The following is a 21,768-nucleotide window of genomic DNA, read 5'->3' as shown; positions in this document are numbered from 1 at the left end:
AAGAACAATATTTACTAGCGGTGGGTTTGGACCGTTAAAGTAGATCTCTAGATTTCACCTGTACACACGAAATTCCATTCTCCTCTCTCTCCACCTGGTTGACATCTTTTTATGTTCTTCAATTATCTTGATGTAAATTAAAGAATGAATTTGAGTGGGTAAGTATGGTTTAATGGCATTTAAGAAGGCATTGATTGATCCTTCCAAGGCGTAGTAGCGGAGGAATCTAAAAGGCTCCTAAACTAATCGTCAAAGCAACTTGTCATCTCCAACATGTATCAAATAATAAACAATATGCAAAGCATCCATCCTTGTTAATGTTGATGTTAATGTCAAATATCTGTATGCCACGTGTATATTCTATCATTTAGAAAGAAAAAAAAAAGTTCTTGGAACAGTGAATAAAATTAGAATATCTGGTTCACATCCACTTTTTTCATGTCTGAAATTCCTCTCTCCTTCTGGCATCATCCATCACTGAATGTGATTCTTTTATTACCGACACGATGAATGATTTGGGTTTGTGATTGTGAGTTTATGACATTTATTTAGGAGCAAAGTCAAAATCTTGCATTGTTTAAGGTAATGGGTCATGCATATTTTTCTAACAATTCTGGCCTTTTCTACTCCCTCGAAGCTGTTTAAAATACGCGTAAATATTACGATTTTAATTTTGGGAATACCAAGAAATCACTTTTAAGAATGGAGTCATTGACCCCAGATTTATATGACTTTCAAAACTCTGGAGGAGCCCTCGTCTCTGAGTTCTTCTTTCATCTCTTCAGCTGGATTTTGTGTCATTATTCCAACACCGTCGCCTTTTTCTTCACTTCCAATCAATTTCTCACCCAACTTCATACCGGTTAAGGTTAATCGATTTCTATCGCTCTTTTTCTGTTCGATTTCTTTTGGGTTTCTGTTGATTTTTCTATTGCCTTCTCGGTTACTTGTTCCAGGATCCATTTCGTTTTGCGATTCTGAAATTTCCCATCTCTTGAAATCAGTGTTTGAATCACACAACCTTACCCGTCTCAATTCTTTCTCTTCTAGTTTTACAGTGTTCGTAATTCTTTTCTTCATGCTTCTTGCGAATATTAATCGATTCTTTGAGTGAATTTATCTGTGCGATTACATCTAGTCTTTTGGAATACGCAACTGATTGATTGCTTTTGTCGCTATTTTTTCTTTTCCCGAAATGAAATTGAAATCCAAAGCGGATTTCGTTTTCATATGCAGTTGCCTTTATGCTTCCGATTGCCGCATCTTCTTTTTTGATTTGCAACTTACAATGAAATTAACTTCCGTTTTCTGGGTTTCTCGATTTTTGCAGAATGGCCCTCATCATAATCTGAGCGAAAAATTCTCTGCTAATTAACCGCATTCGATTACTCGTGTGGGATTTTGCTTCCTTCCTTAGGAAATCCAATTTGTCTGTGATTGATTGAAGACGTTTCGATATGGCTGGAGTGGGAGATCAATTAGAGATCAAGTTTCGATTGAACGATGGATCGGATATTGGCCCCAAAACCTTCCCTGCTGCTACAAGCATCGCAACCTTGAAAGAAAGCGTTCTTGCACAATGGCCAAGAGGTGTGTTAAATTTAAACATCTTTCTGTGTTTGATTTTATTTGAATTCCTATGCTTCACTGATTTTGTTACTTTGTTCGTAATTGAAGTATTAAGTTTAAACATTATCAGCATGTTGGCATCTGTTAATCTTAAGAACAAACATGACACACGCAAAGCTCAGATCTGATGTAGACTCTGCACTTTCTTCATTCTTGCTGCTGCCATTTGTGAAGAGAAACTTAACACCCCGTTAATGGAAGTTCAGTGGTGCATAAAAACTCATGGCATTCTTCATATGCTGGATCTTTACAATCATTTTGAAGTTATTTATTAGATTCTATGGCTCTTTGAATGAATGTATATATTAAAGAATGTCTGATTCTTTGTCTGGTTTGGTCTGATCATGTTCTTAACTGAAGAACGCCCTTTGTTTTTCATTTACCTTGGATCTACTGGTTTCTTTCCTTCTTCATCTTATCACTAGTTGTAATATATTTCTGGCATCATTCATTCCCAAATTACGTGTTATGGAAATTTTTGGGTGTGAACTAGATTAGGGAAGCCTTTCTAGCCCTTCTGGCATCAATGCCTTCATGTCTTTGTCCTATCGCTGTAAGTAGATCGAGAGGTTCTTCCGCCCCTTGTCGCCGAATAAGGGTCATATGTTCTCATAAAAGGTTTCTCCAATCTGACCTAGCTGGCGAGCGATCCCAGTTCGCCGCAAAGAACAAGACAGGAAGCGAGCGTACCTTTGTTCGCTTCTCCACCAAACACGGAAGTTTAAGGATAACTTTGTCTATGCATCTTGAACCCTGATTGATTAGGTGTCTTGTGCTATGGCTTGAATCTTTCATTGACGTATATACCACAACTCTTTCGCTTGCACTTAGTTTTTAGTTGAAATTAAGTTTGAGTTCAATTAATAACGGTAAAGAACACAGTTTCTTGCATCTCTTCTTTGATCTTCATTGTTCTTTCCTGTGGAAGTGAATCTTGTAATATCATTATCCAGAAGCATATATCTGTCGGATTTTGACTCATCCGCCTTGTCTTGCCGAAATACTGTCACCGGATCCTAGATTAATGATAACTTTGATATTAAGCAATGGCAAGCACAGGATGATATGTCTGTTGCATTTAACACTGGCTAGATCTTAAAATGTTTTTTTTTTCTTTGTTACCATCCTATTGTGAATGTAAGTTTCTTCTGATAAGCACTACAAGTAATTGTGATTATTTGTTTGAGCAGAAAAGGAGAATGGTCCAAGAACAGTAAAGGATGTGAAGATAATAAGTGCCGGAAGAATCTTAGAGAACAACAGAACACTTAATGATTGCAGAAGCCCATTATATGACATTCCTGGCAGTGTTACAACCATGCATGTTGTTATCCAACCACCAAGCTTGGAGAAAGGTATTATCTGTTCTTTAAAAAGTTCAATATCATTAGGAAATTCGAATGAAACATCGCATTAGGCTAAGAAGAGTATATGAACATCTTGCGGCTGTTCTTTGATATTGAGCCAATTGAAACTTTAGGGTTGAATGGGATTGTTGATGAAAGTTGTGTTGTTTGCTTTAGCAGAAAAGAAAGCTGGAGACCAATCACCACAAAACAAGTGTGTTTGTGCCATACTATAAACGGAACTCGTGGAAGTTCTCGACGACGACGCCATTTTTGAGTGCATAAAAATAGCAAATTTTCCTTTTAAAAGTTCTGATGCCAATAACAGCTTGGAATCAGTTGAAGAAGCTTATTCTGGAGCTTTTATTATTGTTTCCACAGTAGTAAAAGAAAAAAGAAACAGACAGAGGTAGCGAAGAACGCGAAGAAGATGGATAATTTATCGACACGAGCCAGTAGTGTTGTAGATCAACCCATGGCAGTTGAATATCTAGATGATGATCTATTATGAAGGATTGTTAGCCTTTTCAACATCCATTGTTAGCTTCATTGTTGTTTAGATTGATTTTCTGCTATCTCAAATGTTTGTGGAGAAAGCTTTATATACCTGAAGTTGCAGTTACCCCCAACTTCATGACACTTTCCTCCTTCCTTCCCAAACTAAATGATAATATTTCTTTCATTTTCTTTCCAATATGCTTTTATTACCTATGAAATGAATCTGTATTCAAACATGATGATCTTGATCTTGATCTTGTTCGTCAACCCTTCCAAAGTTCAGAACAGTTCTAGTAAACTTTCTTCAACAAGAACTCGACAAAGAAAGCAACCTTAACGATTTTCGTTTATATTTTTCATTAGTGAATTGCTAGTTTTGTACAGAAAAATCTTCCTGTCATTAAAAGATGAATCTATATCAGTTGAGTAGAAGGATTGGGGATTAGGGAGCAGAATAATCTTCCTAAAACAATACTTCCTATCTAACTGTGTACAGAACAATCTTCCTATCATTAAAAAGAGAAATCTATACCTATTCTGCAGCGTTAGCGCACCAAGTCCATACCTCATTCACTCTACGCAGACAATTAGAGATTCTTAAGTCAAGTGTCAATACTCAGGAGAAAGTCTTCCATCTTGCAGGGAGATCACTGTTTCAAATGCACCAACCAAGGCCTTAACCTTGCTCTTTCGTGTTTCGACGAGTTTACTTGCGGTTTCTTCAATGACATTGTTAAACAGTCCCTGTGCGTCTTTTCTCCTCTGCTGCACATCTTGGTGCCTCAGAACAACTATTTCTTGAGCAGTTGCTGTGTCGCCGTCGACTTCTGTTCCCATCTTGAAGTTCTTCCTTAGGCCTTCTGCATCCCTTTGGCTCTCCCCCAACAGCCTTCCACGCCTAAATTTAAGCCTCCTCGGACTGTTACTCTTGGAAGGGATGTCAATGATTTTCCCTCTCCTGAAACTTAGTTTTGTAGATTGAGGATCCTCTTCTTTATTATGCAACATCCGAGGATTTTGGTATCTTGCATTTTGACCACCTTCTTCACTTGAAACATTATCTGTTTCCATGCTGCCATATTCATTGCTTTCAGAGAAAGAGTCATTCTCTGTTTCACTCTCTGTGTATTCAGATACATCTTGATCTTTTACCTTAGCCAAAATATACTGAGCTGATGGCGGTGATAGCGAATTAGGCGGTGACGATGGCAATGGTTCCACGTTATCAAAAGTTTCATTTTGACCATCAGGTTCATGAGGCATCTCCTCATTTTCTACCTTGATGACATACAAGGTCTTCTCTTGGACCTCTACACTCCGGAAGGTTTCTCCTTGGACCTCTTCACTCTGGAACGTTTCTCCTCGAACCTCTTCACCCTGGACTTGTTGATGGTCAGATAGTTTGTTCTTGTTATGAGTTTTATGTGGACTGCCTTTCAAGTTAACACGCTTTCTTGCAGTTAAGTTTGCATTTCCATAGATAGAATTTGAGGAAAATGAACCTGTTGAGGTTGCCACCACTTTCTTTGCAGCTACTTTGGAAGTCCCAAGATTTTTTACCATTTTCGAACCATTTGTTCTTCGCGAACCGTCCGTAGACACTGCAGATCTCAATGGATTTACTTTGATAGACCTCAATTTCACAAAATTTTCAGACTTTTCAGGTAACTTTCTCTCCTTGGTTTTTGCAAGAACTGCAGAGTCTTCTGGATTTCTAGTAGCTGTAGACGTTTCAGGCTTCGAGTTGTTCAGCGTGTTTGCAGTATGTGATCTCGACTTGGCTAAGGCTTTCGGCTCAGCCAACAATTTCTTCTTTCTTTCATTCAGGACTTCTCTCTGCGTTGGACTTGACAACAGTTTTTTCTTCCTTCCATTTGAGACTTCTCTCTGCACTGGACTAGGCCTTGTCAAGGTGGTCACATTAGCTCCAGACATTCTGGAAGTTGATGAAAGTTCAGCCTTCATCCGAGTTGAAGCTGTTTTCTTTCTCTCGGGAAGTATCGTTCTAATCGAACTTCCACTATCAAGTGATATCCTTGCCACATTTTTCAACATTCGAGTTGAAATTGTTTTCTTTCTCTCAAGAAGTACCACACCATCTATCGAACTTCTTGCCACATTTTTCGACATTCGAGGTGAAGCTGTTTTCTTTCTCTCAAGAAGTACCACACCATCTACCGAACTTCCACCATCGAGTGATATTCTTGCCACATTTTTCGACATTCGAGTTGAAGTTGTTTTCTTTCTCTCAAGAAGTACCACACCATCGAGTGATTTTCTTGCCACATTTTTCGACATTCGAGGTGAAGTTGTTTTCTTTCTCTCAGGGAGTACCATACTGTCAACCGAACTTCCATCATCCAGTGATTTTCTTGTCATATGCTTCGACCTTTCAGTCATAATCGTTTTCTTTCTCTCAGGAATCACCACACCATCTACCGAACCTCCACCTGTTTTCTTTCTCTCACGAAGTACCACACTATCCTCCGAACGTCCACCGTCCAGTGATTTTCTTGTCATAGCCATTGGTCGTCTCGACTTGGTTTCAAAAGTATGGTTTTTCCCATATTTGCAGAAATCATGACAGGAACCAGTAGATATTCTTCGATAATGAGGCACAAATTTTTCTCCGCTATTTGAAGAACTTATCCATCCCGTAGAGCTTCTTCTCGAACTAGTACCCGCAGTCGTAGTCATTTGCACATCACCCTGCTGATCGGCCATCAGAATTTCACACAACACCTGAACAAAAACAATTAGCACACCAATAAAACAAGAGAAACCAACCAAGATCTTATGAATAAACTGCAATGGTTCAAAACAATCCCACGAAAATCTCAGTTTGAAGAAAGCAATAAAGAAACTAGCAGTAGATCCCAACACACAGACATAGTATCATATGATCAAGAAAAATGATATCAGTACATATAAAAAGTGAGAAGAGGGGGCGAAAAACGCTATACAAAGCACCGACTAGCGAGTACGATCATCCAACAAAATGCACCTTAACTCGAGGGATGAATTTGAGAGGCAATAGAACTTCAAGACACATCCATAGCCTTCTCTCATTTAAGATTTTTATTCTCATGCGTTTCTTCCAAGACAAAGGTTAGAAAACAAAATGGAAACGTTAGATTAATCAAACATTCTTATCATCCCTTTATGACATTAAAAACATATATGGAAAGAAAACAAAACAAGATCAAAATGCAATAATTTACATCCAAGGGAAAAATGAATCCACATGAACATAGATGAAACTGAACTTTCTAAACAAAAAAACAGTTGGTTCACCATCTGCTGGCTCAATAGAGCATGAAACACAATTATTAGAACACATAAATACAAAAGTCCGTGTGGAATCATAAGCAAGAAGACAAAGGTTGTCCCTGCAATCCTGCCAAGAGTGTGAACAGGGAATGCTGGAAGCTGACAAACTCGCACGCAGGCTAAAACATCTAACAAAGAAAGGAGAAGAACAAAGAAAGGAGACCAAGAAAAGCTAACAAAATAAGAAAACAGAGCACAACCCATATCAGATGAGAGACAAGTCACTTAATCAATCATCGCAGAAATCAACATTGTAAAACATGACGAACACAAGAGATAGCAATTAAACAGGCCCCTAGAGGAGCATAAACAACGTGGATTTACAAACCAAACAGGAAAAGAAGAACGAAGAACGAAGAACAGAACCCCATTTCAGAGATGAAGCGAAAAGATTCCTTATAGCCTTACCGAATAAAAAAAACAAGGATGTGGGTTTTGGTTGTTGGGCAAGAAAATGTTCAGCCCCCTGTGTTGCAATGACCAGAGATCAAGGAAAAAGGAAAGAGCAAGGAAAAATGAATGAACCCAGTAGGGCGGTGAAGGCGGAAGGAAATAGGGAGAGAAAAAAAGGGTCCAGTGTTTTAGAGACGATCGTGTGTTTTGTATAGCATTATATGTTTATGAGCACCAAAAATGTCGGTTTCGATTCCCTTTAGCGGTCGTGCAAGCAACTGTTATATATCTCTTCCCCGTTCGGTTGCGTTTTCTTTTTCCTGTCCGCGTTGGTTACAGAGATTCTTAACACCAAAATAAGAGAAACAACGCTGGTCCTACAAAGCGAGCGGTTGCAGTGGGGAGAAAAAAAGGAACTTTCTCTCAATAACAATATGCAATTGATTGGACATTTTTGCATCGGAACCCACAACTTTCGTGGAAAATAATGAAAGCTAACACACGCATTACGAAGAGAATGGTATTTAATAAAAAGGGTTTTGTTGACAATTTGATTTCCATAAATGGGATTTACTCCCTTTTTCATACAAATCTTAACACATTCACTTTGTAGCATAAGACAATGCTTTATAAGAGAATGAATTCAAATTATGGTACTCATATGCCTTTTTCAACAGCTATCATTCAACAATTCATACTAAGAGAAAGTGGCCGGAATGTGTGCCTATCCCTTACAAGCATCTAACCCGTGTTTTCAACATGAACGAGTGGACAAAAGGGACCAAAAAGCCATTCTTTATATACCTAAGCTTTGACCGGTTACTTTCAACATCCAAGTAAATAATAATAATAAGGTAAAATGTTTTAGATTTTGGTATAGATCTAATAATAATAATGGGGGAAGGGGGAGACAACTTAGGTGTCCCATAGCTTTATGATTATGAGAAGATATATATATATTAAGATATCTCATATTTGGAACATGAAATTGGTTGAGTGAGATTTTCCCAATTCCATTGTTGGGTCTGTTTCCCACCCTCCACAAGATGAGGATTTTTTTTTTTTTTTTTTTTTTTTTTTTTTTTTTTTTTTTTTTTTNTTTTTTTTTAATTTTTAAAGCATTGTTTTAATTGGGAATTATTGAAAAGAAAGTGATTTGAATTAAAAATTAAATTTTTTTGATTAGTTGAATTGTTTTGTAGACTTATTTTTGAATGTTGTGTTTAAAAAAGAAGCGTTGAAACCTATGATTGTATTGGTAAAAAGTTATGGGGACATAAAAGTTATGGGCAAAAGTGGCACAAAAGATGGAAGAAAAAAGACAAATGGATATCAGTTGGGATGCACCTTGGATACCCTCTACTCCCACCATGTCTTCCAATTTAATGTCTAATTTTAACTACTGATATCTACTTATGAATAACGTAGGTTTGAAAATCTCTTCATTTTAAAACTACGAGGCCAAGGACTAAAGCGGACAATATCTACTACCGATAGTCTTGAATAGTTACAGTGGTATAAGAACCCAACACTGGACGGTGTGTAAGCGAGGACGTTGTCCCCCAATGAGGGTAGATTGAGAGATCTCCTCATTAGTTGGAGAGGAGAACAAACCAAAGTGTGGTAACCTTTCCCTAGCAAATGTGTTATAAAACTGTAAGGTCAAGGAAAAAAGCAGATAATATCTGCTAATGACGACCCTTAGCAATTACAGTGGTATCATAACTAGGCATTTGGCGGTGTATCAGCGAACGAGAACACCGTCTCTCAAAGGTCAAGCACAAGGCAGTGTGCCAACAAAGATGTTGGAGTGAATTGAAAGATCTCATATCAATTGGAGAGGATAACAAAACTGTCAAAATATTTCTTATAAGAGCATGGAAACCTCTTCTTAACAGATGTGTTATAAAACCATGAGCTCGAAGACCGAATCGAATCTGCGTGCTGTTTTACATCCCTAGCAAATGGGATTGGATTGGTCAATTAGCATAAAGAAAGATGAAACAACATTGACTCATTCAATTTTCTTCTATCTATAAATTTTATTTACATTCATGGTAAAAATAATGTCATTAATTAATAACATAACCTACATTGATTGTGACAAAATCTTCTATGGTTGGTAGGTTGACCATCTATTTTCTCTGCTTGCTTGCTTGAAACGTTTCCTCTATTTAGACTTCGGCCCTAAGGAAAGCTTCTAAATTACTAATAAAATCATTCATTTCGTTCTTTCTTAAAATAATCTTTTAAATCAACGTCACAATTCTTTAGAGTGATTACCTGGAAAAAAGCAATATAAAGCAAATAATTTGCCAACTTTCTAAGTGAAGTAAGAATATCAAAACATAGCTCAACTGGCTAAGACACGTACCTTCGACTTAACAGGCAAGTTAGAAGTTCAAACTTGTAAGCATAGCAATATCTTTTTGAGCAAACGATTCAAACTTTCTTATGTTCTTCTAGTTCGTTCCCGAGCGTTTTCGAGAAAATCCTCCAAAAGTATAAACTGAGCAAAATATGCAACTATGAATTATGCAGCATATCTTTTCTTCTGCATTTACTTTCAGGAGATGTCATAATCAGATATCAGATTACCTTCTATATTCAAGTGTCAAAGACAAGGACAATGATTGGTGAATCTACATTACTGAAATATATGAGTGTGCTAAACTTATCTGGTATCTTTGAAGATTGTCTTTCGTCGATTACCTTTTACGGCCCGACACCGTCTTCTTAACAGCGCCAACTGATACTAAAAACTGGTCAAGGGATGATAAGGTCTTCATATCATCTGGTGGAAAGTAACTGGCAGCCTTCCCCATGAGTGATGTAAAGAGAAGAGACAGTGAAGGACGGTTGATGTAGCGCTCTCCCAGTAGGTCGTCGAGAAATCCGAACGCAGTTAAGAAATCGGACCTACTTGCATTTACTGGAGCTGCAAAGTGAGCAGGGATGATTCTCTTGAACTTCCAATCCCGGACGATTCTATCGATCCAGTCCCTTACCTGATAGCAGAATCAATGTATAAGAGTAAAATGTCTAGATTTACAGAACTTGTGTCATTCTTCTGTATGCAACATGTTGGTTTATTACCTTTTCAGGAACTTTGCTGAAGACGAGTGTCTTTACTATGGGTGAAACAATAAGTTTCTGGGACATTTGAGCAAAGCTAGCGTTGGGTTCCAAGAGATTTGAAGGCCCAAGAAACAATATCTGAAGAACCATTCTTTCCCACCCTGCATCAACAATCACCATTCATCAGTTTCTTTGAACAAACATAATAGCACTAAAATAAGCAATTAATCTCGAGGTGTCGAAAGCATATGAACTGTAAGATCCCACATCGGTTGGGGAAGAGGACAAGCATTTTTTATAAGAGTGTGAAAATCTCTCCCTAACCGAAGCGTTTTAAAACCTTGAAAGAAAGCCCAGAAGAAAAAGCTCAAAGAGGATAATATCTACTAGCGGTGTTTAGGGTCGTTACAAATGGTATCGGAGTCAAACATCGAGCGATGTGCCAGTGAGAAGGCTGAGCCCCGAAGGGGGTGGACACGAGGCGGTGTGCTAGTAAGGATGTTGGGCATCGAAGGAGGGTGGATTGGGGGGTCTCACATCAATTGGAGAAGGGAACAAGTGTCTGCGAGGATGCTGGGTCCTGAAGAGGGATGAATTGTGAGATCCCACATCGGTTGAGGAGGAGAACGAGTCATTCTTTATAAGGGTGTGGAACCCTCTCTCTCTAGCAGACACGTTTTAAAACCTCGAGGGGAAACCTAGAAGGGAAAACCTAAAGAGAACAATATCTGCTAGCGGTGTTTAGGGTCATTACAAATAGTATCAGAGCTAGACACCAGGCGTGTGCCAACGAGAAGGATGAGCCTCGAAGGGGGGTGGACATGAGGCGGTGTGCCAGCAAGGACGCTCGACCCCAAAGGGGAGTGGATTGTAAGATCCCACATCGGTTGGAGATGAGAACGAAACATTCTTCGTAAGGGTGTAGAAACCTCTCTCTCGCAGACGTGTTTTAAAACCTTTGAGGGGAAGCCCCAAAGGAAAAGCCAAAGAGGACAATATTCAGTAGCGGTGGACTTAAGTTGTTACATGAACAAACCTTTTTGACGATTGATCATGTTGTCAACAACAGGCTCTTCAGGGACTTCCTTTCCTTTACTAAGTAGTTTTACTGCCAAACCATTCTTTGCTGATGCCAATAAGGATTCTTTGCTAATGCATTCAGGTGGTTGTCGAGGGACAAAGATTACAGCATCTGTTACCAGTAATGTTCTCGACCGCTTATGATAAAAAGCCACCTCCACATACGGTCCAATCCCTGCAACAATCAACCAAGTTTTCACTAGCAACTAAGGAACTCAACTTAACAGGACATGACCAGTTCTTATTACCAACTTCTGGTGAGCTCAAAACCTTCTGCTCAATCTCATCAACCCATGGAGCAGATAAATCCTCATCTTTCAATGTTTTAGCTCCAAAAATTCCAAAGAACTCCAATGGCAGGTTCAATGGCCAACTCCATTGCCTTGGTGCCACCCATATCTGGGCTCGTGGAAACTTCCTCGAAAAGGGTCCAACAAAAATCTTATGCTCATAAGCAAACGTTGGTAAAACAATGTATTCTACGGGAGCCTCCAACTCATTCAGAAGCTGTGAAGATAAGAAAACTTTTGAACACAAGGAATATAAATCCTACAATTATCATTTGTTCTTCATAGATGAATTATTCAATGAGTAGAAGTAGAAACAGAACCTGAATACACTCCTTAGTTGGAGCAATGGGAGCATGGACCCATAAGCCTCCAGATTTGAGTTTAATGACAGTCATCCTAATATTTGTTGAGACACTACTGAATCCCAGCGCTTGTTCTTGCTCAAAAAGCCATATACAACCTTTTACAGCCTAAAAGAACACAACGATTTAAAAAACCCAAATCCACAAAAGCTGAAAATTCAAAACAACATATACCCACATGCCCATATGTTCTGTTCATCTGTAATCAATAAATTTAAAATCGAACGCACAAATTTGCAACAAATTCAATCGAATCAAACAGGCCCATAATAAGAAATAGAAGAAAGGGGAAATGGTTAAGGTTTACCTCAGTTCTTATAGTGCGACGATTAAGAAAGGGGCCGAGGGGAAAAGGGAAACCAGTGAAATTGAAGTAGAATCTTTCGCCGGCATTCGCGTCGCTGCTGCTAGATGGAGTGGCGGAAGCAACGATTAGGCTTAGAGAATCATGTTTCGTCCTCGGTTTTGGATGAAAACCGAAACCCTTAAGCGGTCGGCCGAGAAAATTGGAGGCAGGGTCTTTGCGAGAGAATGGATTTTTGGCTAAAATGGCGGATTTAGGGGACGGAACAGCTATTGCTGCTGTCATTTCTCTCGTTCTTTCGTTTACTATCACTCGTTCGCTGAATAGAAGTTTCTTTATTGAAGGTTTGTTCATCGAAGAAGAGACAGATTGAGTGGCAAACTCCAGGCTGAACTTTTTACACGTGGAGGATGGACATTCGATTGTCCTACGTGGATTTTTAATTTTAATTTATATTTATTCTGGATGGTATAAAATTAGATGGAGAATATAATGTGGAACGTACCAGAAGAATCCGCTTAGGCCCAGTTTCAGCTTCTGAATTCAGAGTATTGGGCCGGCCCTATCCAAATCCGCCCGTTTAGGCCCATTTTAGGCCTTATATATATTTATTTTAAGAGGATTGAAGCCAAATATTTATAATTATTTACTGTTATATTATTATTTTGTTAATTTTTATTAATCGTTTTCTCTAGCCTTAATTTCGTTATTTTGATTCATTTTAGATTATTTTATTATCGTTTATTTATGTAAATCACTTTCTTTTTTATTTAAAATGAATTGCATTTATTAATATACTAATTAGCCGATTATTTATTTTAGTTTGATACTTTTTAATTTATTTTTTCAGTTTTATGATTTAATTATGAAAAAATTTCCATGAAAAGGGAGAAGAAAAACCAATCAAAATTTATCAATCATATAATTACTAATTAATAATTTTAAAATGTCGTCTTTCGAGAATTGTTTAGAAGTCTTTTTCACGTCATTAAAAAATGATATCATATTTGAAAGTGTATTAACACCTTAAGTGACAGTGACTCATATAATCGTGGTGGCAAATCAATATTTGGTTGTGTATTATCAGTGATCCCGTTATGTCCTCAAACATCTTTTTCTATCAAAGAACGACAGCTAATCAATCCACCCAAATAATTAAAAATATTTATATATTAAGAAAATATCAAAGTAAATAAAAATGATGCTTTTCTAGCTAATGTACGAGTGATTTATACAACACACTGTGAATCTAAAGGTTGTATATAGTTGCTCATTTTTTATCGAAAGATTTTACATAGAGATGTACATTTAACCTACGATAATCCACTCCAAAAAATGTGGAGAATTTCCGTTTAAACGAGAAATGAAAGAGGGAGTGGAGAAGGATTTTTTCATGAGCGAGAATTCACAATGATTATATATATAATTCAAAGTTCGTGCAATAATGATATAATGCAAATTCATATAGTCCCACCACATTTTGTTTGACCTATGTATTTCCATATGTCTTCATCCATATAATTTAGTTACAAAATTTTGGAAGCTTTTCCCTTTGCAATCACTAAACAATAACCATGGATAATATGAGTAAAAAGGAAAAGGGAACACAACAACATACCCAAATGGGCCATACATCTCAAATAATACATATTGGTCGCCCACTTTTCAATATGATATGCTCGTAACCCTTTTCGATAGTTCTTGTGCACACATTTTAGTATATTACTGTAACGGCCCAAGCCCACCACTAGCACAAATTGTCTTCTTTGTACTTACCCTTTCTAGCCTCATTCAGCTAGAGAGATATTTTTCAATCGAGGGCCCAGCGTTCTCGCTAGCACTCGTTTCCTTTTCCAATTGATGTGAGACTCCTTCCCTCGGTCCACACTCTTTCAAGACCCAATGTCCTTGTTGGCACACTACCTCGTGTCCACCCGTTTTTAGGACTCAGCTTCCTTACAGACACATCGCCTGGTAATTGGTTCTGATACCATTTAGATGTTCCTTCGTTCCTCCTTGTCAAGTAAAATAGTAATTATTAGGGGTGTACATTAAACCCGACAACCTAACAATCCAGACCAACCCAACCCGAATATAAGGGTTGGGTTGGATCAAATTAACATTTCTGGTAGGATTTGGTTCATTTTTCTGAACCCAAACTGAATCGGTTCGGTTTCGGGTTTGTGGGCAAAACCTTCCAGTTGACCAGAGCCAAATAAAAATATATAAAATATATTAAGAATCTTTCTCTATTAATGGGTTTGCCAGAGTGATACTCCACTATCCTTGATTGTTTTTATGTGAATAATTATAGATTGATTTGTGTTTATTTATGAATATTTAATATATTTTTTTTTTGTTGTGTGAATAATTATGGATTGGTTTAGTGTTTGTTTATGAGTTTTTAATATATTTTATCTAAAATTATATCCAAATAATTATAAATGGTGGATAAATAAAACTATTATATAATAATTATAGATCGATTTGTGTTTGTTTATGAATTTTTAATATATTTTATCTAAAATTATATCCAAATAATTATAAATTGTGGATAAATAAAACTAATTTTTAATATATTACCTAAAATTATATTCAAATAATTATAAATGGTAGATAAATAAAACTAATTTTTAATCTAAGATTCTAAAAAAATAAATGGGTAACCTACCCATCCTAAAAAAAAATAATAATAATAATAATTAAAAAAAAAAAAAAACAGACCCAACTCTAAAATTTTCGGGTTGAGTTAGGTTGAGTGTAAAAATTTTGGGGTTGAGTTGTATCACCAGTCCAACCAACTCGAACTTTTGGGTTGGGTAAAAAAAAATCTATCAACGAAACCAGGACATGTACCTAGTAATTAATTATGTAATTAATAATTAAATTTTTGGGAATTGAAAGGAGGAATAATGGAAGGATGATAATTAATAGCAACCAAAATTCTGGATGACAAGGACATAGAGAAGAAACCAAAAACGAATGTGTTTGGTTTAGGAGTACGGACGAACGGATTATTTAATGACCACATAATCAAACAAGCGAGATAGAGAGAGAGAGAGGTAAGATCGTGTGAAAAAATGTTCGTCCTTTTCGTTCAATCCATTTTCAGAAGCAAAATTGATTCAAAACTTGTTGATCGACTTTATTTTCGTTTTGCTCAAACATGAACCCATGGCCCCATCTGCAGGCTGGTGATGTGAATCTTCACGTGTTGTGACAATGAGAGAGTGGCACAATTATTTGTGCCTGTAGATCATCATCATGCTCTTTCTCCCCCATCCTTCTTTAACCCATAGAAATCTAATCAATCCCCTTCTCCTAATCCCCTCCCAAATGTTTTGTTGTGGACGTGTCCAAATCTCGAATGTTCCAACTTAAAAGTTAAAAAATATGTTTTTATCCGATTCTAAACTTTTATTTATAACAATTTAATCTAATGTAATATGATATAGGATAAGTATGCGATCTAGTCTAAATATTTATACGATGGATGATGGAAGTTCTACATCGGCATTTAGGGAATGATCATGGGTTTATACAAACAATACTCTGTCCATTGGTATGATGCCTTTTGGGAAGCCCAAAGCAAAGCCATGAGAGCTTATGCTCAAAGTGGACAATATCATACCATTGTGGAGAGTCTTGTTCGTCTAACATTGTATCAGAGTCATGCCCTAAACGACATAGTAAAAGATGACCCTAATTTAGGGAATGATCCTAGGTTCATATCAGACGGCATTAGAGTCATGCCTTAAACTTAGTCGTGCTAACCCTCCTCGGAGGCATAGTAAAAAATGACCCTAATTTAGGGAATTACCTTGGGTTCATGTACTTTGTTCACCTAATTTAGGTGGGTTCAATATCAGACGGTATTAGAGTCATGCCCTAAACTTAGTTGTGCCAACCCTCCTCGAAGGCATAGTAAAAAATAACCCTAATTTAGGGAATGATCCTAGGTTCGTGTACTTTGTTCACCTAATTTAGGTGGGTTCAATATCATAATATCGTGGAGAGTTATGTTGGTCTAATGTTATTATAAACATGAAAGGTCATAGATAAATTAATATATTTTTATTTTAATTTCTTTTAAAATTTTGAATTTTATTTTTTCTATTATATATTGTATGATCTCTCTAAATTAATTCAATTTAAATCTTACCAAACTAGTTTGTTTTTGCTCGAATCAATTTGGCTATTATAAAAAATAAAAATTAAAAATTCCGACCATTAGGAAGGAGAGAAGATTTAGATTCTCTCAAATATTGAATCACATGAATACATTCTCGATATATAAAAATATTTTTTTTATTACGAAAAAATACATTATTTATTATTGAATATCTGGTCTCTAGCTTTCTTATACATAATTATAAATTTAGTTTCCATTTGATTTTTTAATTTCAAAATGCTATATTTTTACTCGTTTCTATTTTTTTAATTAATTAATAATTACTGACTTTTCATCATTATTATAATTAATTTAAAAAAATTACATCATAATAGTTAAATTAATTACCAACAATTCACACCAAATACAAAAAGTAAGCATTAATATTAAAAATTAAAAAGATAAAAGCTTGAAGTGAAGAGGGAAAATAGAAACCAAGTAAAAATATAACAAAATTAAAATTAAAGGTAAAAATATGAAAATTATAATCATTANAAAAAACACTCCCTTTCAATAATCTCAATTATATATTAATCAATGAAAGAAACAAAACCCCACTGCCCAAGTGGTCCCCTCGGCTTCCAACTTTATTACAGTTAGGCATAAGGACAAGATCTTCTTTTATTTATTTATTTATATTTATATTTTGAATATTTTTCCTTTTATTCCTGATTACAGTTATAACCTCTTGATTCAACTTTATATATATAATAGTTATATGTGCCCTTACTTTTCTATCATATACATATCTTAAATCTTACCAAACATCTTCATTTAATACCTTCAAACCAAAATAAAAGGAAATTATTTAATTATAATAAAGTAAAAAAAAAATATATCTCTAGCTTATTATACATTAAAAATTCAATATTCGAGAGCTCTAGAGGAAGAAGTTTGGTCTCTGTTTATACTGGCCAAATGTATAATATTTTATCATTTTAAAGAACAGTAACAAATATTATTTTATTCATGTCTAAATTTGATCATTATAAGGACATAACAAATTTAGTAAATTCGGTTTAATAAACCTAACGTATAAGTCTAAAACTATTCAAATTTAGACGACACACGAAATTTAAAGATAGGAACCTAAAGAGAAAAGGGTTAAAGTTGGAAAGGAGATTGGTTTGAAATTGTGGAGTCATGGGGTGATGGGGCTAGGCTTTGGTGGTGCATGTTCTTTAGGGACCCATACACGACTGGAAACTTTTTTCATTTTTCTCTCATAATTATAAAAAAATAATAATAATTTTTTTTTTTTTTGTTTTTATTTTCCTTCTTAGGAGATAATATCAGCCCATCAAAAGGGAAAGGGCCAAATATTGGGGAGGAGAGCGAAGGGGCACCCTTGAATATTATGGACAGAACCTCCTAATGAGTATATGTAGCTCTGTAGACAACTGCATGTTCGTACTGACCGATGTTTATCTTAATAAATTTCATTTCTATGAATAAATTTTGAACCTTTGACTTCTCTAAATAAAATTTTTATTTAAATAATTTTTTTTTTGGTGTTATAATTCTTTTATCTTAAAAAATAATATCTTTAAAATTCGGATAATAGTTTTTAAAATAATATATATATATTTTTTAAAAATGAAGACAAAATTCAGTGTTTTTTTAAAAAAAAATAATAATAATTTAGGGCAACATTATTTGAAGTGTTGAGAATAATATTGGAGATACGGAAGCATAAAAGTGAAGCCCCCACCACAGCAACACCTCCCCTTACCTTACGTGATTATTCCTCATCTTCTACTTCTTCTTCTTCTGCTGAATTTGCTTCCACTCTCTCCCATGGTGGTTCTGGTTCCTTCATTCTCCCCATGCCTTCTCTCCCTGGCTTCCCCTTCTCCTCTCCCATGTCTGTAATCTTTTTCACTTCTCCTTTAATCATTTCTTCTCCTCTGTTTTTCCCTTTTACTCATTTCATTTCTTTCCAATTTGCAGGTGGAGCGAGCTTTGCCTGAGGCGAACCACCCCTTCACTCAATGCCCACGACAACATTAACAACACCACCACCGCTGCCGATGAACACCCCATCTCCAACGCCGTTGAGTGCTACGCCTGCACCCAAGTCGGTGTTCCGGCCTTCCATTCCACCAGCTGTGACCATGCCCACCAGCAGCCCGAATGGGAGGCCTCCGCCGGCTCTTCCCTCGTCCCCATTCAACCCACAAAGACCTCTCCTCGCCGCGCCGACCCACAACATCGTTCCGGTCGCTTCGGCAGTGTTCTCGACCCTAGAACCAAGCGGGTCCAAAGATGGAACCGGGCTCTGTTATTAGCCCGTGGAATGGCCCTCGCCGTCGATCCTCTCTACTTCTACGCGCTCTCCATCGGACGTGGTGGGTCGCCGTGCCTGTACATGGACGGTGGATTAATCGCCGTTGTTACTGTTCTCCGCACGTTCCTCGATGTCGTGCACTTGTGGCACGTTTGGCTCCAGTTCCGCCTCGCCTATGTGTCCAAGGAGAGCATGGTCATTGGCTGCGGCAAACTCGTCTGGGACGCTCGTGATATCGCCTCCCACTATGTTCGTTCCTTCAAAGGCTTCTGGTTCGATGCCTTCGTGATCCTCCCAGTTCCTCAGGTTTGCCTTCTTCTTTAATCATTTTAAATAGAGCCCAATGATGATATGGGTAGTGTTCATTGATTGGAATTTGTAGTTAGTTAACTTGGAGAATCGCTTATTGATAGGGAATGAATTAAAATATATCTCAATCATTGCAAATAAACAATAGTTTGATCATAATAAGAACTAGCAACTCAAATTTTAGTGAGCTAAATCAATGATTTTCATATTTTATTCTAACTTTTCAAAACATGGTATGATCAAAATCCAATTATTGAAGTGTTTCTTTTGTTGTCTCTGCTTATCTCTTCTTATTGCAGATTGTTTATTGGTTGGTTTTACCAAAACTAATCAGAGAAGAGAGAATCAAGCTTATAATGACTGTAATCTTGTTAATGTTCTTGTTCCAATTCCTCCCAAAAGTTTACCACTCCATTATTTTAATGACAAGAATGCAAAAGGTCACTGGATACATCTTTGGCACCATTTGGTGGGGTTTTGGACTCAATCTCATTGCCTATTTCATCGCCTCTCATGTAAGCCTGCTTTGTATATTCATCACAGCCATCTCTTTTAAACTGAAATTTGCAAGCGCTTCTGGTTTTCCTGCTAACAGGTTGCTGGGGGTTGCTGGTATGTTCTTGCAATACAGCGAGTTGCTTCTTGCATCCAGCAACATTGTGAGAGAAACAAGTGCAACCTATCTCTGTCTTGCTCAGAGGAGGTGTGTTATCAGTTTCTCTCATCTTCTACAACCATAGGAAATTCGTGTGGTCGTAATTCGACTTCTGCCTTTAGGAAGCCCATATGCTTGGATGTTAATGGTCCATTCGCCTATGGCATCTACAAGTGGGCTCTTCCAGTCATTTCTAGCAATTCCATTGCTGTCAAAATTCTTTATCCCATCTTTTGGGGCTTAATGACTCTTAGGTAAGTATAGGAGCAGTAGTTTTCAAACTCTGTGTTCTGTTCCTGTGGAGAAAAGGGAAGAGTTTTCTACACTATGTTTCTTGATAATGATGGTTTAAATGTTGCAGCACGTTTGGCAATGATCTCGAGCCCACGAGTAATTGGCTAGAAGTATGTTTTAGTATTTGCACAGTACTCAGTGGATTGCTGCTTTTTACTCTTTTGATTGGTAACATCCAGGTGAGCATGCTTGCTCGTTCAATATGTTGTGCACATGTAGCTGAAAGTATTCTTCTTCTGTGGACCTTAACCTCGTCTCCCTTTTGCGAAAAAGGTTCTTTTGCACGCCGTCATGGCAAGGAGGCGAAAAATGCAGCTGAGATGTCGAGATTTAGAGTGGTGGATGAGGAGACGACAATTGCCATCTCGTTTGAGACATCGTGTTCGACACTATGAACACCAGAGATGGGCAGCCATGGGTGGAGAAGATGAGATGGAACTGATCAATGATTTGCCTGAAGGTCTTAGAAGAGACATTAAACGCCATCTTTGTGTTGATCTTATCAGAAAGGTAAATAGTTTGAATAGCTGTTCTCTTGAGGATCTCTTTAGGATTAGGGAAGGCTTGTGGTTGAGGTTCTGTTTCCTTATGTCTAACGGCCCAAATCCACCGCTAGTAGATATTGTCCTCTTTTGTCTTCCCCTTTTGGGCTTTCCTAAAAGATTTAAAAACACGTCTGCTAATGAGAGGTTTTCACACCCTTATAAAGAATGTTTCGTTCGGTAGAGGATCTCTTTTGGACTAGGGAAACTTGTGATTAAGGTTCTGTTTCCTTATGCAACTGTTACCAAATGCATAGGTGCCGCTGTTCCAAAACCTGGATGAGCTGATTCTCGACAACATCTGCGACCGAGTCAAGCCACTTGTATTTTCCAAAGATGAAAAGGTACATGTTCAAACCCGACTCGTCGGTGATCCGCTATTTACCAAGGATACACTAATATCAATGTTTCCATAAAAACAGATTATCAGAGAAGGAGATCCTGTTCCAAGAATGCTATTCATAGTGTGTGGACGTGTAAAACGTAACCAAAGCCTGAGCAAGGGCATGACAGCAACAAGTTTGCTAGAATCGGGAGGATTTCTGGGCGACGAGCTGCTATCGTGGTGTCTTCGGCGCCCATTTCTCGAGAGGCTTCCAGCTTCATCAGCTACATTTGTATGCATTGAACCAACAGAAGTATTTGCCCTGAAAGCAGACCATCTGAAGTACATAACCGATCACTTCCGCTACAAATTTGCCAACGAACGACTGAAGAGAACTGCAAGATATTACTCCTCCAACTGGAGAACATGGGCTGCTGTGAACATACAATTTGCTTGGCGTCGCTACAGAAAGAGGATGAGACGTCCAGTGATAACTGTGGTGGAAAATGGAAGCAATGAACGTAGGCTTCTGCAGTATGCTGCAATGTTCATGTCATTCAGGCCACATGACCATCTTGAATAGTAAACTATGAGCTTGCCTACACTTCTTGAATTCTTTCATAAGTCATTCATTGATATCATTTTCATATTATTCGATATCTATAATCTCCAAGGAAAGACATGGACTTGGAAGTTGGAAAATGGGATGTATTTGAGTGTAAAGAGTGAGATATGTTCATCTTTCTCCCTTTCATGTCTCTTCCCTCTCTCTTCCTCCGACATGACAGATCATGTTTCTCAACGAAGATGTGGAGTTGAAGATGAATGTATTGTTAAGAATGTTTTTAGTAAGAGAACGTGTCTAGATTGAGTAA

General features: G+C 37.2%; 4 protein-coding genes across 9 annotated transcripts in view; 2 read left to right on the top strand and 2 right to left on the bottom strand.

Moving 5' to 3' along the window:
- The window catches only part of LOC111801515 (cyclic nucleotide-gated ion channel 2), a 22,656-nt gene extending 888 nt beyond the window's left edge, over nucleotides 1-21,768 (top strand). Inside the window, exons 2-9 of the mRNA XM_023685539.1 lie at nucleotides 18,233-18,345; nucleotides 18,432-19,074; nucleotides 19,377-19,592; nucleotides 19,673-19,986; nucleotides 20,094-20,205; nucleotides 20,300-20,536; nucleotides 20,826-20,912; nucleotides 20,991-21,768. Of these exons, the coding sequence (XP_023541307.1) occupies nucleotides 18,308-18,345; nucleotides 18,432-19,074; nucleotides 19,377-19,592; nucleotides 19,673-19,986; nucleotides 20,094-20,205; nucleotides 20,300-20,536; nucleotides 20,826-20,912; nucleotides 20,991-21,476 (2,133 nt within the window). The 5' untranslated portion in view covers nucleotides 18,233-18,307 and the 3' untranslated portion in view covers nucleotides 21,477-21,768. The remainder of the gene's footprint in view (nucleotides 1-18,232; nucleotides 18,346-18,431; nucleotides 19,075-19,376; nucleotides 19,593-19,672; nucleotides 19,987-20,093; nucleotides 20,206-20,299; nucleotides 20,537-20,825; nucleotides 20,913-20,990) is intronic.
- LOC111801541 (membrane-anchored ubiquitin-fold protein 2-like) lies at nucleotides 484-3,669 on the top strand. Of its 4 annotated transcripts, none has more exons than XM_023685579.1 (4): nucleotides 484-582; nucleotides 1,331-1,590; nucleotides 2,820-2,984; nucleotides 3,153-3,669. In XM_023685579.1, the coding sequence occupies exons 2-4, from the start codon at nucleotides 1,458-1,460 to the stop codon at nucleotides 3,209-3,211; spliced, it is 357 nt and encodes a 118-aa protein (XP_023541347.1). In that variant the 5' UTR covers nucleotides 484-582; nucleotides 1,331-1,457; the 3' UTR covers nucleotides 3,212-3,669. The 4 variants fall into 4 exon arrangements, with proteins under 4 accessions (XP_023541347.1, XP_023541339.1, XP_023541360.1 ...); XM_023685571.1 differs by lacking the exon at nucleotides 484-582 and adding an exon at nucleotides 669-868; XM_023685592.1 differs by lacking the exon at nucleotides 484-582 and adding an exon at nucleotides 688-868 and having other exon boundaries at nucleotides 3,156-3,669.
- On the bottom strand, nucleotides 3,916-9,657 carry LOC111801497. Of its 3 annotated transcripts, none has more exons than XM_023685526.1 (2): nucleotides 9,571-9,657; nucleotides 3,916-6,215 (listed from the first exon to the last, which is right to left on the bottom strand). In XM_023685526.1, exon 2 carries the CDS (start codon nucleotides 6,195-6,197, stop codon nucleotides 4,083-4,085), a length of 2,115 nt encoding a protein of 704 aa, XP_023541294.1. In that variant the 5' UTR covers nucleotides 6,198-6,215; nucleotides 9,571-9,657; the 3' UTR covers nucleotides 3,916-4,082. The 3 variants fall into 3 exon arrangements, with proteins under 3 accessions (XP_023541294.1, XP_023541286.1, XP_023541278.1); XM_023685518.1 differs by lacking the exon at nucleotides 9,571-9,657 and adding an exon at nucleotides 7,212-7,431; XM_023685510.1 differs by lacking the exon at nucleotides 9,571-9,657 and adding an exon at nucleotides 6,478-6,525.
- LOC111801534 lies at nucleotides 9,771-12,648 on the bottom strand. Its single transcript, XM_023685558.1, has 6 exons — nucleotides 12,314-12,648; nucleotides 11,965-12,114; nucleotides 11,603-11,861; nucleotides 11,311-11,529; nucleotides 10,293-10,435; nucleotides 9,771-10,204 (listed from the first exon to the last, which is right to left on the bottom strand). The coding sequence occupies exons 1-6, from the start codon at nucleotides 12,593-12,595 to the stop codon at nucleotides 9,905-9,907; spliced, it is 1,353 nt and encodes a 450-aa protein (XP_023541326.1). The 5' UTR covers nucleotides 12,596-12,648; the 3' UTR covers nucleotides 9,771-9,904.

Source organism: Cucurbita pepo, chromosome LG01 (assembly GCF_002806865.2).
Source record: "Cucurbita pepo subsp. pepo cultivar mu-cu-16 chromosome LG01, ASM280686v2, whole genome shotgun sequence".
Taxonomy (NCBI): Eukaryota; Viridiplantae; Streptophyta; class Magnoliopsida; order Cucurbitales; family Cucurbitaceae; genus Cucurbita; species Cucurbita pepo.
This window is presented reverse-complemented; position numbering and strand designations above follow the sequence as displayed.